At 47.0% G+C, this 15288-nt stretch overlaps 1 protein-coding gene across 1 annotated transcript in view; it reads right to left on the reverse strand.

The window, feature by feature from the left end:
- Positions 1 to 2495: 2495 nt before the first annotated feature.
- The window catches only part of SPMAP2L (sperm microtubule associated protein 2 like), a 28373-nt gene continuing 15580 nt past the window's right edge, over positions 2496 to 15288 (reverse strand). Inside the window, exons 4-6 of the mRNA XM_073340188.2 lie at positions 10265 to 10393; positions 6832 to 6969; positions 2496 to 2936 (exon numbers count right to left, since the gene is read on the reverse strand). Of these exons, the coding sequence (XP_073196289.1) occupies positions 2714 to 2936; positions 6832 to 6969; positions 10265 to 10314 (411 nt within the window). The 5' untranslated portion in view covers positions 10315 to 10393 and the 3' untranslated portion in view covers positions 2496 to 2713. The remainder of the gene's footprint in view (positions 2937 to 6831; positions 6970 to 10264; positions 10394 to 15288) is intronic.

Consider the following 15288-nt stretch of genomic DNA (forward strand, 5'->3'; position numbering starts at 1 on the left):
CCAAAGCCCTTCTCATCTATCACCAATTAAGTAGAAGGCCTTCTCATGTCACCCAAAAGTTATCAAAAAACAACTCTAAACCCCACACATCAGTCATGGTCCCACGCCTAACACTCCCAGGTCCACCATAAGGAACTAAAAAAAATTAAAAAATAAAATCTGTCTATCAGTCGTACGAGGGAATGTGCAGATTATGGGACAGATGAGGCATGAATGTGTGGATGGTAAAGTAAGGTGACTACTTAACACTGTTTAGTCCAATGTGTCATCTTCAGTCCATGAATTATGCTTTTCCAGGACAATCAATGGGTGAACATCCTCCCCATAAAAAGAGAAAAAGTGGGGGCATGTGGTAGAAAGAGAGTCTGAGACATAAGCCCTTGTATCAGAAGCCTGGAATAAGGCCTGAGGCCTGGGCTAAAGTTGTGATCAAAGTCAGGCTGTGAGCTAGGCTTCACTGAATCTGGCAAGAACAGGACTGATATTGCAGAAACACACATTCCGAAGAGGTGCTAGGCACAGGACACTCACACAAACACATTCCAGAAGGGTGGTACCGGAACAGCACCTCAATACCAGCACGTTCCCTAACGAGAACAGGAACACGCTGACCCATCTTAAAGATAAGGTCAGGATGACAGCATGATGGACAGAGATGTTTTGATCGAACCGTGTACAAGGTGATGGGTGGCACCTAACTACGTCAGCGGGGCAATACGTAACTTGTTTGCATTGAGGTATAAAATGGAGTCTTGGAGGAAGTGTCTTTGGTCAGCCAAGGGGATAGTGGAAAGTCCCGCCATTCATTGACCTGGTCCATAACCACGGGGCATACATGTGCTAATGTAACTAGACACTGATCCGGGGAGCTAGGACCATGCTGATTGACAATAAACCCGACCAAGTGCCTTTGCACCGTGATGGATCTTGTGGTCATTGGGCGGTTTGCTCAAGGTCTGCTATGCCAGCTACCTGTGCAGAGCTTTGACAGCATACAGAGGAAACAAACACAGGCAAACATCTAACTACATTTATAACTATACGTTGTGGTAACACTGAGGAGGCCCAGTCATGGACCAGGACCCCATTGTGCTAGGTACTGTACAAACATAGAACAAAAAGACTTAATCTAAGTGTAAGACAAGAGACAACAGATGGACACAGACAGACGGGGGAGTGCAAGGAAACAAAGACAATACAGGTCAGCATCATGGACAGTGGACTTAGCACACCAGCGACCTGACCTTTGTCAGGTTTTTTTGTATGCTTCATGGAAAAGGAGGGCGGTGCAGGATGCCAGTGAGGTGGCTTGGTGGGTATTTAGGGGAGCTCCTCCCAAGAGGGAGGTACAGCATGGGAGGAAGCACAAAGAAGCTTGTTTGACAATTTAGCAAGTAGAGTTTTGCAAGATCAGCCAGGGGACTTTCGGGGACATGAGTATTGTACTTCTCTTCTTTTGCTGGCCACATTGTATCTGGGAAATAGAGAGAATGGGATCTGTCATTTCAGCCAAATGTTGTTCTTGGCATTCACAGCTGGCATGAAGTAGGCAAACACCTGCATCCAAAAATATAAACTGGATATACATGTTCCCTCCCAGACAGCCCTACTGCTACACAACAGAAGTCACTAAAGAGAGGGAGGCATTGCTTTTCTAGAATACATCTATTTTTCAGCTACGACAGGAAATACTGTGACAAAGAAATATATTGACCATCAACAATCCACCTATTGCACAAAGCATCCAGATTTTTGTGGCTAATGGGATTCATGGTTATTGTTTTTTTTATTTTAGCCAGCTGATTGAAATGAAATGATATGAAATGAAATCACTGAACTACACCCAAATAAAATTCACAGAAGCTATGTGAGCAAAATGCAGAAGTAGGTTTCTCCCTGTGTTGTAATAGTGCGAGATGTGGCAATGGCCTGCAATATCCTTGGAAGACCTTACTGAATTAAGTTTAAGTATCTTTGCGGTCCATTATATTAAATGCAAAGGTTATTATCGTGGGGCAGGATAGTATGTAACCTCTCTGGGGGCAGGGCAGCTGTGATGTGAGGCGTGAATGATCAAAGGACTATACTGAACAATGTGCCAGATGAGAATGGGCAATTGTGAAGGGGATTTCCTGGGAAATGCCTCGGGGGAGGTGAATGTAAATTCCCTGTCTCCAGTTACGCAAAAACCAAGCTTTTTGAAGCTCCACGCTGAGGAGTGGGCTTTTGTTTCACCTGTTACATGAGGCCAAGATCAAAGGCCCAAGCTGTATACAGGAAAGAGTGATGACTCCCCTTTTACAGTTACAGTGTGAGACCTATAAGTTAGCCAGTTTTAATCAATTTAATGTGTGCCATGTTAATTTTGTATCATATTTTTTTTTAACCAAAATGTCATGCAGTACCAAGTCAAAACCCTTACAGAAGTTTACGTGTATTCTGTCACCCCTATTATCTTTATCAACCAACCAAAGCAATAAAAAAAAGACATCATGCAAATGGGCTACCATTTAAGTCACCACTAAAATACAAGAAAAAAGACACTTTAAAAATGGCATCAGTTAGTATGGCTAAGCAGCCACGGCAGGTCTGGCAAACTTTCTTAACCCAGTAATTAAAAAGCATATCAAGCAACTTCTGCCCCATCTCCTGAACTGGTGGGACCATCCAGCTGTTTCTGTAGTGCAAACAGGCCATCGTGTCTATTCCGGGGCTAACCTCGGGCTGCAGCAACCAAAGTGAATCTGTTGCTGAAAGCTGATACAGGGAGGAGCAATGGTTCCCCTTTCCCAGTTTGGCTGAACATCACCATCACCTTTCTGTCTAGCTTGAAGCCTGGATGCACTGATTTTGGACAGGCAAGTTCTTGAACTCGCTGGGAAGCCTCACAGGTGAGCGCAGCTGTTGGCACGGGCCACTCCGGAGAACTACGAGGCCTAGAGAAAAACACAAACATGCAATATGGACAGAGCTTCAGGGCGTTCCCAGAATAGGTTTGTTTATTTGAATTAAACTAGACACATTGTTGCAGAATTATTGTAGTTGTTTGTCTATAAGGATTGTGGTGGTAATGCTGTAACAACCAGCCCTAAAACTGGTTTTCATTTAATGCCTGGTGTAAATAAAACCAAACCCATAGAGACAATGTAACTTAAGGAGTACATGAAAATATCTGGAGTAGGTGTGTGCTTGAGGGACCCGTCACCCTGCTAAGCAGTGAGCTGGGTGTGGAGGCCCCACTCCACATGGACATGGGTCCAGTGTGAAAGGTCTAGTCCTACCCCACCAGCCCTGATTGAATTGGGGGGGGCGGAGAGGGGAGCTGGCCCCAGAGCTCTGCTGGCTAAGGGATGGCTGGCTTGACTCCCTGAAGCCAACCTACTCCCCACTGGAGGAGGGGAATGCCACTCCAGAGCAGGAGCTCTGCCTGCAGCCCTGGCAGGCTTTGGGCCGACCGGTGGGCACAGGGGTGGGGCTGGAGAAGACTGTGGGGTTAGGTGGGGAGCACATGTTGCTGCGGGAGGGAGCAGGACCATGTACAGCCTGGCCCTGCAGGCTGGGGGTCAGCCCAGGGAGCAGGTTGGGGGCATGGGCACAGCAAGGCTGAAGGCACAACCTGGATCCAGCGAGGAGCCCAGTGACATGGAGATGGACACCAGGCAATGCAGCAGAAACCAGGATTCACCCTCCCAGCTCACACCCAACCAAGACCCTGGCCTGTGCTGCCAGGGGCAGGAGGTGCCTGTCCTGGGACTGGAGCTCAGATGGACTCTTATTTGGGCTAGTGAATGCTGATCTGTATTCTCAAGTTGCAGTGGGGGAGGTTTAGATTGGATATTAGGAAAAAAATTTTCACTAAGAGGGTGGTAAAACACTGGAATGCATTACCTAGGGAGGTGGTAGAATCTCCTTCCTTAGAGGTTTTTAAGGTCAGGCTTGACAAAGCCCTGGCTGGGATGATTTAACTGGGAATTGGTCCTGCTTTGAGCAGGGGGTTGGACTAGATGACCTTCTGGGGTCCCTTCCAACCCTGATATTCTATGATTCTATGTCTGGGCTCTGGGGACTCAGTACTCCGTGCTCTGGCTGGAAGCAGGATGAGAGACTCACCACAGGCCCACAAATGGTCTCTTGTGCTATTTCAGGGTTTGTCCTGCCCCCATAAAGCCACTGACGTGATAGCTGAGTGCAGCCTTTATTTCCGGCTGCCTCCCCGAGGGCTGTTGAGGGACCCAGGGGTTGGGAGATTAGCAGGGTTCTCTCAGGCATGAGGCTTGGGATCTGGGGTCCACATGATGAACCGGGGGTGCTCCACCCTGAGACTGAATTGCCTCACATTACAGAACTGGGAAGCAAAGTGATTTGTTGCTCTCTTTGTTACCTACGTTACTAAACCCTCCATCACCGCGTGCCTCGCCATGATGCAAAACCATCAGCTCTACACCAAAATGTGGTCTAAGCCACTTTGTACATGAATATTTAGCTGCTCTGGTGCAGAACTCCAGTGGTCAAATGAACGAAGGGAACTAGGGTGACTGTGCAAATGAGATCAAAAGAGCCAGGGAATTACAATGAGCTGCTGTGTGGACGAGGGGAAACCCTGCCATCTCATTCCTCTCCCCGTCACAAAGCAAGGGGGACACACTCCATGTTTCAGGTCAAAGGCTGGGAACATTTTTTAACGAAATGGGGGAAGGGGTGCATTTTCACTCAGTGAAGAAGCAAAAGGCGGCAGCTGAAAATAAGGAATATGGGCATTCGAAATAGACCTGAAGTGGTGCCCAAATCCCATTGACTTTCACCTAACGACTCCAGCTCCTAGCTTAAAGGTGCATGCAGTGTACGACCTGGTGCTGCAAAGTTGGTGATGGACAGTTGCTAGTAAACTGCCTTCTACTTTTGATTGTCTGTTTCCCTAGCACACTCTGCCTCTGCTTCTCTTGGGAGACCCCATAAATAGGGCCTTCCTTTTTTTACACTGCAAATAACTTGCAGCCTGGTTAGCCCATCTCTCTGTGCTGAAAAACAGATAAGCCATTCAGGACTGCACTTTGCAGGGGAAAGCTCTTAAGAATTCTATACCTGTCCCCCAGCTGCTACCCTAACTGGACCCAAAGCAGAGAATTCTTATGATCAGGTTCACCATTTCTGATGGTTTCTGTCTACCCAGAGCTTGATAGTGGGGCCATCACAGCAGAATCTGTCTCTCCCCAAGAGTTATAACCAAGCCCAGGGCTTAATTTGTTTCCCTACTTCCCCAGAGGAAGTCAGGCAGTTTCCTTTCTTCTTTCCTTTTCGTCTTTTTTCCTCCCCCTACCCACCCCTGCCCCCCCTCCACTAGCTCTTCTCCCCTTTCTCTCTTCACCTCATTTTCCTCCTCTTCCTCTTTGCTTGAAGTTATACCAAACAGGTGAGTTATACCTCTTCCTCTTTGAGGAAGTTATACCAAACAGGTGAGTTTCACATGTGCTTCTGAAGGCAGCCAGATTAGTGGTCACTCATCTCCTCAGCCCTGCTCACACCATGTCTCCCACTCTCACCAACATCACCCTCAAGCCTGACAGCTGCACAGATGTTGAGGAACGCAGCTGCTAAGGGAGGTTATAGTCACACAGGGTTTGTCTAGACAAGGAAAGGAAGTGGACATTAGGCCAGGGGAAGAGCTGTTTGGAAAAAAGGAGGTTGTCTCCCCATGGAAAGAACATTCATTTTCATCTAATTTTCCATAGAATAATTAGATTTTTTTTGTCCAAAACTGAAAAAATTCTATATGGAAATGTGGCCACGGCACCCCATGGGAGGTGTAGTTCAGATGCCTCCTGCTCCCTTTCTCCTCCACTAGTTGGGCTCCTTGGTTGCACCAAACGTCCCTTTTTGGAGGCGGGAGGCAGTGTACCATGGAGTCCTTGGCCATGGTACACCTTGGGAGATGCAGTCCTACCAGGGCGCCTGGTAGATAAAGAAGAATGGAGACATGAGGGAACAGAACTACAATGCCCATGAGGCACCACTGCAACATTTCCAAATTGAAACACTTCCACTTCCGCCATTCTGGTTTTTGGCAAAACAATACATTTTTTCAGTGGAAAGCTTTTTGCAAAAAACTTCATTTTGTCAAAAACCCATTTTTATGTAAAAAACCCCAACAGTTTGGATTGACTATTTTCAGCCTGCCCTAGTCAGGGGCAGCTAATATTTGTTAGCTAAGCCTGACCTATCCTCACCTCTTTTCCTAATCTAGCCACGCCCAGAGAGAAAGGCACTCTCTTAGACCCTATGGTCAGTACTATGGAGGGTCTTTTCCATCAGGATTATGCTTTGAATATGACCCAGTGTTCTATTCTTTTCATCAGATGAATACGTGTTTATGGTAAATGTATCCTTGTCTCACATTTATAACCCTTGCCTATTCCAAGTACACCACCTATTTTGCCCTTGGAGTCATCATAACATAATGATGTGCTCTCTAGGATGGTTCGCAATCATTTTCAAAGTGTGGAGTTTGTTGGCCACACAAATACAGAAACTTTCAGCCCTCCCATTCACATCTATGCAGGCAATGTGAGGAAAGCACTGCATGTAACTTATATGCTTAGCTTCTTTCAACCCAATTTGGCAGCTGGAAGGAGGCAAGTCCACACGATGATAGCAGCCAGCTAGCTGCAGATCATCAGCAAGTGCCACACAGAGCACAGCACCTCTGCTCTCCCCCTTTTTTGGTTCTGTTCGTTTTGCTCCTACTCCAACCAGACAAACTGCTTTTGAATGCTCATTATGCTGAAAACCCACCTGAAACATGTGTAGCACAATAAGAGCTGTGTCATCTTTTACCTTTGTTTTAAGTACACTGTTTGGTATTTTTTAGGTTCTGCCAACTTCAATATTCGAGGCGACGGTAAAGCTAAATCCATCAACGGTGGGCGCTGCCAGATCTCTGACATCCGGCCACAGCTGTACAGGAAGAGGTGCCTTTGGGAATGTCATGGAAGAAGTAATGAAGAGAGTCAGCCAGGACCATAACCTCATTAAAACAGTGACAACAAGCATGCATGGCCAAACCAGGATAACTTAAATCCATACGCAGACATTCCACATGCAAAAATCCACATTTCTGTACTCAAACTAGGTACAATGCATAAACAAATGGGTACTTGCACATGGGATTACCTGATTTGGCCATGCAAATACCTGCTTGCTTGCATGCACAAAGGAGTGTGTGTGGGAGGAGTGAAAATGTAGTCCTTTCTATGGGCAGTTTTAAGAAACTACTTCATAATACAAATCCCACAATATCTCTGAAGCATGTAAATTAGAATCAGTCTAAGTATAACATTTAATAACATATAGAACTGTTATAGCTCCTTTCATGTCAGGGTCTCAGAAGCACGGAATTAATTTAGCCTCATAACAATCCTCTTGGCAGGTGGAGTCAGGATGATTATCCACACTGTATGGATGGGGAAAATGAAACACAGCGAGGTTTGTTCAAGGCCAGTGGTGGAGATGGGACTACAATGCGGTAGTCCAGATACCCAATTGTTTCTCTGTAATTCTCACCTCACCTACTATACCCACTTTACTTAACACTGGCATTTTGTTTTGTATTTGTAAATCAGTGTTTTATATTAACTCTGAGTAGGAAAGAGACAAGAAACTAGTGGCAATGGCAAGAGAGAAACAAATACAGTTGTATTGTCATGACATCCCCAATCCTTATTCTGGCTACTGAGCATTATATTCAACAGCACAAGAAATGCAGAGACACTTTCTCATGGGTGTAATGGCTCCTCAGGGGCTAGAAATCTACTCTACACCCTGACAGAGCTTTGACCTAGTCTCCTCACCAAAACCACCCCCTCCAGTAATTATTTCAAAAATGAATTGAGACTTATAAGCACTTAGAGAAACCTTCCGCTAAAAAATCTCCAGTTATCCCCCTGGGATCTACAAAGCATCGGGGACAGTGAATCTTTAGGAAGGGACTGGTGAATTAATTCAATGATTAGCACCTGATAAGCAAAAAATATTGTTTATTCTGCTGTGACTTTATTGAAACTGCTACCAGAGAACTGCAAATTTGGGCATTGTCCCCCTGGAACAACTTTGAACTACATAACCGTACGGCCAGTTTGTCCCCGGCTTTGACTTATTCCATCAAATCCATAAGTTATGAAAAACAATGATCATCTGGAGAAGGGAGTTTCCATTGGTTTTTTATGACAAATACAATTGGCAGATGTTAATGAAACTGAAGATTCATTACCTCAATATAACCAATAGTGATAATAATCATTCACCTACACCTCAAGATGGGCATTTTAAGTATGTACATGGCTTTGTGATCAATCCTATTTTGAAAGAGGAACTAAATAACACTGCTCAGTAATAACACTTGTTAGGGCCTGTTTTCTTCTTGCAAGCTGTTGGCAGTGGGTTGGTTAATTTGTTGCCTTACAGCCACATTCCTTGGACAATAGTGTGCTCTCATCTATGCCCTCATTTGGTGTACTGGCTCCTCTTTGATATCATCACACGCAGTCTGGTATGTTAACAAAACTCCATGCTACAAATTCAACCCTATTAATTCATATATCTTTCCATTCTCTTCATCAGCATGTGACACAGGGATGTTTGTTGAACACAGGGGGAATTTACACAATGTAGACGATTTGCTGAAGGATGCATATGCCATTATCTAGCATTATCCTTCTTCTCATGGAAGAACAGGGCCATGAAGGAGAGAGGGCTATGGTCTAGGAAAGCACACAGGGCCTTGCTTCCAAGGGTCTCAGCCATGGGGCATCAGACAGCATGTGCAAGACAGGACAGTTGTGGCTTGCTGAAGGCTATTGGGTACAGGGGCCTGCAGACCAGGGGAAATGGAGAGGTCAAAGACAGCGCCAACCCTGTGCAACTTAGCAAGTCACTATAGAGAACCCTGGGCTCTTACAGTGGTGGGGAGAAGGAAGGGGGAGTGGACAGCAGGTCCAGAGCTTCTGCCCAGGCAGTCCTCCCACCTGGCCCTGCAGACCAGCTAATGAATGATGCAGCAGGACTCTGCTCCTTCTACCCTCAAGCTGCTGGATCGTTATGCCTTTGAAGTGGCAGTGCATGTGGGACAGATAGTTGAGTAAATGGGTGAACAGTGAAGGGGTGATAGGTTGGGCGGAGGACAGTGCCACATAAATCCAGGTCTAATGCTGCATAGGATACAGGGCCTTGCATTGGGGCCAGGGTGTAACAATCCACACCCACGCACATTACACAGACACAACCACCACCAGTCAAATGTCATACAACACCCGGCGTTCCGTTCCAAAGCCACACGCCATGTGGAAACCAAGATCAAATTGGCACTAGACTGAACCTGGTGTCACTGGAATTCTAAGATGACAAATTGTTGCTCCAGCAACAACAGCTTCCCTTTACGTGAGTCATACCCTTCTCACAGCCCATCAGCAGCTCCACCCTTCTACCTAATCCCTGTATTGCCTGCCAGGTTTTGGAGGGAGCCTGAATTAAAACTGAAATACAATTTAACCTTCCCAATTTCCCTTTGGAAATCAACCTGCTCCCAGTTTTTGGAACAAACATATATTTAGGAGGAGACTATATTATGAAGAACCAAGATTTTCTATTATGAAAAATCAGGATTTTTCAGAAGTGACCAGTGATTTGCTGACTTGTGTTTGGGTGCTCAACCTGAGAAAACCTTAAAAGGGGGGCTTGATTTTCAGAAAGTGCTGAGCACCTGCCCTCTGAAAAAATGAGACTCCTTAAAGTGTCTCAAATTGGCCACCTGAAAATGGAGGCACCCAGAATCATTAGTCCTATGTTGAAAATCTCAGCAACATTTAGTGACCAGAACAACCACAAAGATGAAATAGATGGGAGCCATTGAAAAAACATTCTATGTAGAGACATTTATAATAAATGCTTTACACTTCTGCAGCCCCTTTTCATCCAGAAAATTGCAGAACTCAGCCAAACGTAGAGAGACCTTAAGATGGCAAAACTGAACAACTGCTTTACTCAGTAGCAGCTCTGCTGAGCTGATCTCAGAGGGAAGCTGTTCATGGTGGATTGGACTACAGTCATAATGTGAAAGTGCAGAAACTTCTGCTTTCTTCTCCTGTTCTAGATTCACCTCTGTACAGTTGTCATGTCTTTATTTGTATTGATTATTATCAGTAAACCCTGAGCTGTTGCATTCATTAGTGAATGTTTTCCAACAGAAGGAAGAGCGCTCCTGAATACAACCAACCTGCGCTGAAGGTTACCATCGAAAATTTTCTTGGGTTTGGCCAGAGACATAATTCTTGGCGTTGGCTGAGCCGTCAAAGCACTCAGGGAGAGGGGCCAAATTGTCTGCTGGTTTCCCCATTCTAACCTACTGTTAAAACAGGGAATAAAAGGGAAACAAAATTCACGGTTAGATGATCACTAAACTAAGCTTTGCATTGAGCCTCTGATGCTCTTCCAAATTTGCAAAACAACTGAGGAGCAACGTGCATGTTTATTGGTTTCAACCACTGTCGCTGCACAATGTGAGCAGCCCTCTCAATGACATTCCTGAGGAACAGCATGACCTGCTCCATCCCACCATCCCCAGCCATGTCCACTTTCAGGAGAGGCCATCTTCCATCTCCCAGACCTTAAACACACTGGTAAGGGTGGTTGATAAGTCTCCCTTTGCTCTCCTCCCAACTGTCCAAAATGTGCAGGGGAACAAGAACTGGCCAGGCATGACAAGAACTGGCAAAATGCACAGCCACCCAAATGGCAGGTGAAACTTGAGGACTACTGTAATCCTGACCACAACCGGAGCTAAATTAACGTGTAGGCACTACATATTCAGGGCCCTGGATTGTCTTAGCCTGACCACAGCTGCTGTGGGTGAACTTTGGCCTGGTCTACAGTACGTGGTTATTTCGGAATTAGCCGAGTTAATTCGAAATAAAACTGATTCCGTCCACACGACCAAACCAGTTTTTTTTATTTAAAGGGCTCTTTAATCCGATTTCTGTACTCCACCTCAGCAAGTGGAGTAGCGCTAAAATCGAGATCACAGTTCTGGGTTACAGGTACCGTGGACACAATTCAACATTATTGGCCTCCGGGAGCTATCCCAGAATGCTCCTTTGTGACCACTCTGGACAACACTCTCAACTCCGACGCACTAACCAGGTAGGCAGTAAAAGCCCCAGGAACTTTTGAATTTCATTTCCTGTTTGGTCACCATCAGCACAGTCCACTATCACAGGCGACCATGCAGAGTCCACCATCACAAGAGACCATGCAGTCCCAGATTCGCAGACTAGCTCCAGCATGGTCCGAATGGGAGGTACTGGATGTCATCACATTTTGGGGAGACAAATCTGTTTTTTTTCCAAAAAAAAAAAAAAAAAAAAAAAAAAGCAAATACTTACGCTGCAGTCTCCAGGGCCATGACAGAAAGAGGCTACTCCAGGGACAAAGAGCAGTGTCGTACAAAAATCAAGGAGCTCAGGCAAACGTACCAAAAAGCCAGGGAGGCGAACGGGCACTCTGGGTCACAGTCCCATACATGCTGCTTCTATCGTGAGCTGCATGCAATTATGGGGGGTGACGCCACCACTACCCCACCACTGTCCGTGGACGTCTGCAAGGGGGGAGTTGCATGGAGCGACGAGGATGAGTTATTGGAGAATGAAGAGGAGGAGGACAGTACACAGGGGGCAAGTGGGGAATCTGTTTTCCCCCCTAGCCAGGAACCAGTCTTAACACTGGACCCAATAGCCTCCCCCCACTCCCAAGGCGGGCTCCTGGAATATGACCCTGGAGAAGGCACTTCTGGTGAGTGAGAGCCTGATCGGAGCCACGCAGTGGGGGGAAACCCAGCTGCGCTGGGCTGTTCGCATTTAGTTTAAAGGGCTCATCGCTGCTCAGAGCCTCATCGGAGCCACGCGATGGGGGTGTGGGGGCAGCTGGGGGGTGTTGTGTGAAGCAATCATCCCAGAGAGCCCGCAGGCCCTCCTTTGATATGGCAAACCCACCAGGCATTGCTTGCTATGGGAAAGGGGGCCTGGCAGTTTGAAAGCATTGAAATGAATGCGGAAGAAGCAGAACCCTGTGTGCCCCTAGGGCTTACCATGTCTGCCTTCAAGCTGAATTCTGTTGCCCAGCCACATGTGATGGCTTACTCACACCAAAGTGTCAGGCACTTCAGCATAAGAGGCAAAATGCGACCTTGTACAGAAAGAACATGTGCTGTGTACTATGAATTGCTTGTTTTGCTGAGAAAGAGTGTCCCCTTTGTTCTCTAAAATGTATCTTTTAAAATACTACCCTCCCTTTTTCTCCTCCCGCAGGTGAAAATGTTTCGACGCAGCCCCTATCTACTCCGTCCCAGAGGCTGGTCTAGATTAGAAGGTAGAAAAAACAAACTCGGGACGACATGTTTGCCGAACTCATGCAGTCCTCCCGCACGGACAGGGCCCAGCTGAATGTGTGGAGGCAAACAATTGCAGAGTCCCATAAAGCGTTAAATGAACACGAAGAGAGGAGGGACGTGCATGATGAGAGCAGGCAGGATGCTATGGTCAAGCCCACGGGGGAGCAAACTGACATGCTCCACTGTATGGTGGATCTAATGCGGGAAAGACAGTAGACCACAGACTGCCACTGCAGCCCCTGTATAACAGCCCTCCCTCCTCCCCAAGTTCCATAGGCTCCTCACCCAGATGCTCAAGAACATGGGGCGGGGGGCGGAGGCTGCGGGGACCCACACACTCAACCCCAGAGGATTGCACAAGCAGCAGAAGGCTGGCATATCCAAAATTTTGATTTGCTTTCCGGACTTGTCCTTCCCTCCTCCTCCACCCCCCTCCCTCAGTACCCCCTTCCCCAGTCTATCTTCTGATTTCTCTCAATGTGTTGTGCAACAAATAATAAAGAATGGTTTTTAAACAATTGTGACTTTATTTCCTTTCATATATATAGGGGACAGGTAACTTGAAGAGAAACAAACACAACTGTCATGCCGTACCCTGGCCAGTCATGAAACTGGCTTTCAAAGCTTCTCTGATGAGCAGCGTGCCCTGCTGCGCTCTTCTAATCGCCCTGTTGTCTGGCTGTGCGAAATTGGCCACCAGGCGAGTTGCCTCAACCTCCAAACCCACCATAAACGTCTCCCCCTTACTCTCACAGAGATTGTGGAGCACACAACAAGCAGCAATTACAATTGGAATATTGGTTGTGCTGAGGTCTAACCGAGTCAGTAAACTGAGCCAGCGCACTTTCAAATGTCCAAAAGCACATTCTACCACCATTCTGCACTTGCTCAGCCTATAGTTGAACTGTTCCTTACTACTGTCCAGGGTGCCTGTGTACAGCTTCATGAGCCATGGCATTAAGGGATAGGCTGGGTCCCCGAGGATAACTATAGGCATTGCAACATCCCCAACAGTGATTTTCTGGTCTGGGAAGTAAGTCCCTTCCTGTAGCTGTTCAAAAAGACCAGAGTTCCTGAAGATGCGAGCATCATACACCTTTCCCGGCCATCCCACGTTGATGTTGGTGAAACGTCCCTTGTGATCCACCAGTGCTTGCAGCACCATTGAAAAGTACCCCTTGCAGTTTACATACTGGCCGCCCCAGTGTTGCAGGGTCAAGACAGGGATATGAATTCTGTCTATCGCCCTGCCGCAGTGCATTAAAGCCATCCACTATGACGTGCACATTTCCCAAAGTCACTACCCTTGATAGAAGCTGGTCAATGATTGTGTTTGCTACTTGCATCACAGCAGCCCCCACAGTAGATTTCATAGAATCATAGAATACCAAGGTTGGAAGGGACCTTAGGAGGTCATCTAGTCCAACCCTCTGCTCAAAGCAGGACCAATCCCCAATTTTTGCCCCATATCCCTAAATGACCCCCTCCAGGATTGAGCTTGCAACCCTGGGTTTAGCAGGCCAATGCTCAAACCACTGAGCTATCTGTCCCCCGCTCCATTTGCCCACTCCAAACTGATTCCCAACTGACGGGTAGCTGTCGGGGGTTGCAAGCTTCCACAGGGAGATGGCCACTCACTTCTCAACTGGGAGGGCTGCTCTCATTTTGGTGTCTTTGCGCTTCAGGGCAGGGGACAGCAAGTCACAAAGTTCCATGAAAGTGGCCCTACGCATATGAAACTTTCGCAGCCACTGGGAATCATCCCATACTTGCAACACTACGCGGTCCCACCAGTCTGTGCTTGTTTCCCGGGCCCAGAATCGATGTTCCACGGCATGAACCTGGCCCAACACCACCATAATCTCCCAATCGCCACATGCTGTGCTTCTAGGAATGTCTGCGTCCCGGTCCTCATCACTATCGTAATCGCGCTGCCGTCGCTTCCTCGCCTGGTTTTGCAGGTTCTGCACATACTGCTGGATAATGCGCAAGGTATTTACAATGGCCAAAACTGCAGCGGCGATCTGAGCTGGCTCCATGCTTGCCGTACTATGGTGCCTGCATGGGTAATCCTGGAAAAAGGGCGCGAAACGTAGGAGAGCAGAGTGGCAGCGGAAGAGGTGCTGTTCAGTTCACGATAGCGGAAAAATGCGGGAAATGGTTGTCTTCTGTAGCTTTCATAGAGACGGGAGCCCAGGACAGACAACATGGAGAAGCTTGGTAGCGCGGCAAGAGCGGGAGAGCAGAGTTGGCGGTGGAAGCTGTGCTGCTCAGTTCACAATGGCTGAGCAGAGTTGGCAGCGGAAGTGGTCGATGAGGAAGAGAGAGTGTAGATACTTATAGAGATTACATAGAAAGACGAGAGGAAATGCGAGGTGGATTCATAGTACCAGAAGAGAAGTGGTGCACCATACTGCACCATCTGCCGAAAGCAGTATGGCGTCTGCACGCCAAAAAGGCACAAAACGATTGTCTGATGTAGCTTTCATGGAGGGAGGAGCAACTGATGACACGCACCCAGAAACACCTGCAAGAATGTTTTTGACCCATCATGCACTGGGAGCTTAACCCAGAATTCCAATGGGCAGCAGGGACTGCGGGAACTGTGGGATAGCTACCCACGGTGCACCGCTCCAACATTCAATGCTAGCCTCAGTACTGTGGCCATACTCCGCCGAATTCACGCGCTTTAGTGGGGACACACAAGACCAAATGTATAAAGTCACTTCAGAAAATTCAAATAGAATAATTTCGAAATAATTTTGTACTGTAGACATACCCTTAGACTCTCTAGCACTGTAAACAAAAAGTCATATTCTTTTGTCTTTCCCAGATGTCAGATGGAGACAGCTTAC

Source organism: Lepidochelys kempii, chromosome 4 (genome assembly GCF_965140285.1).
Source record: "Lepidochelys kempii isolate rLepKem1 chromosome 4, rLepKem1.hap1, whole genome shotgun sequence".
Classification (NCBI taxonomy): Eukaryota; Metazoa; Chordata; order Testudines; family Cheloniidae; genus Lepidochelys; species Lepidochelys kempii.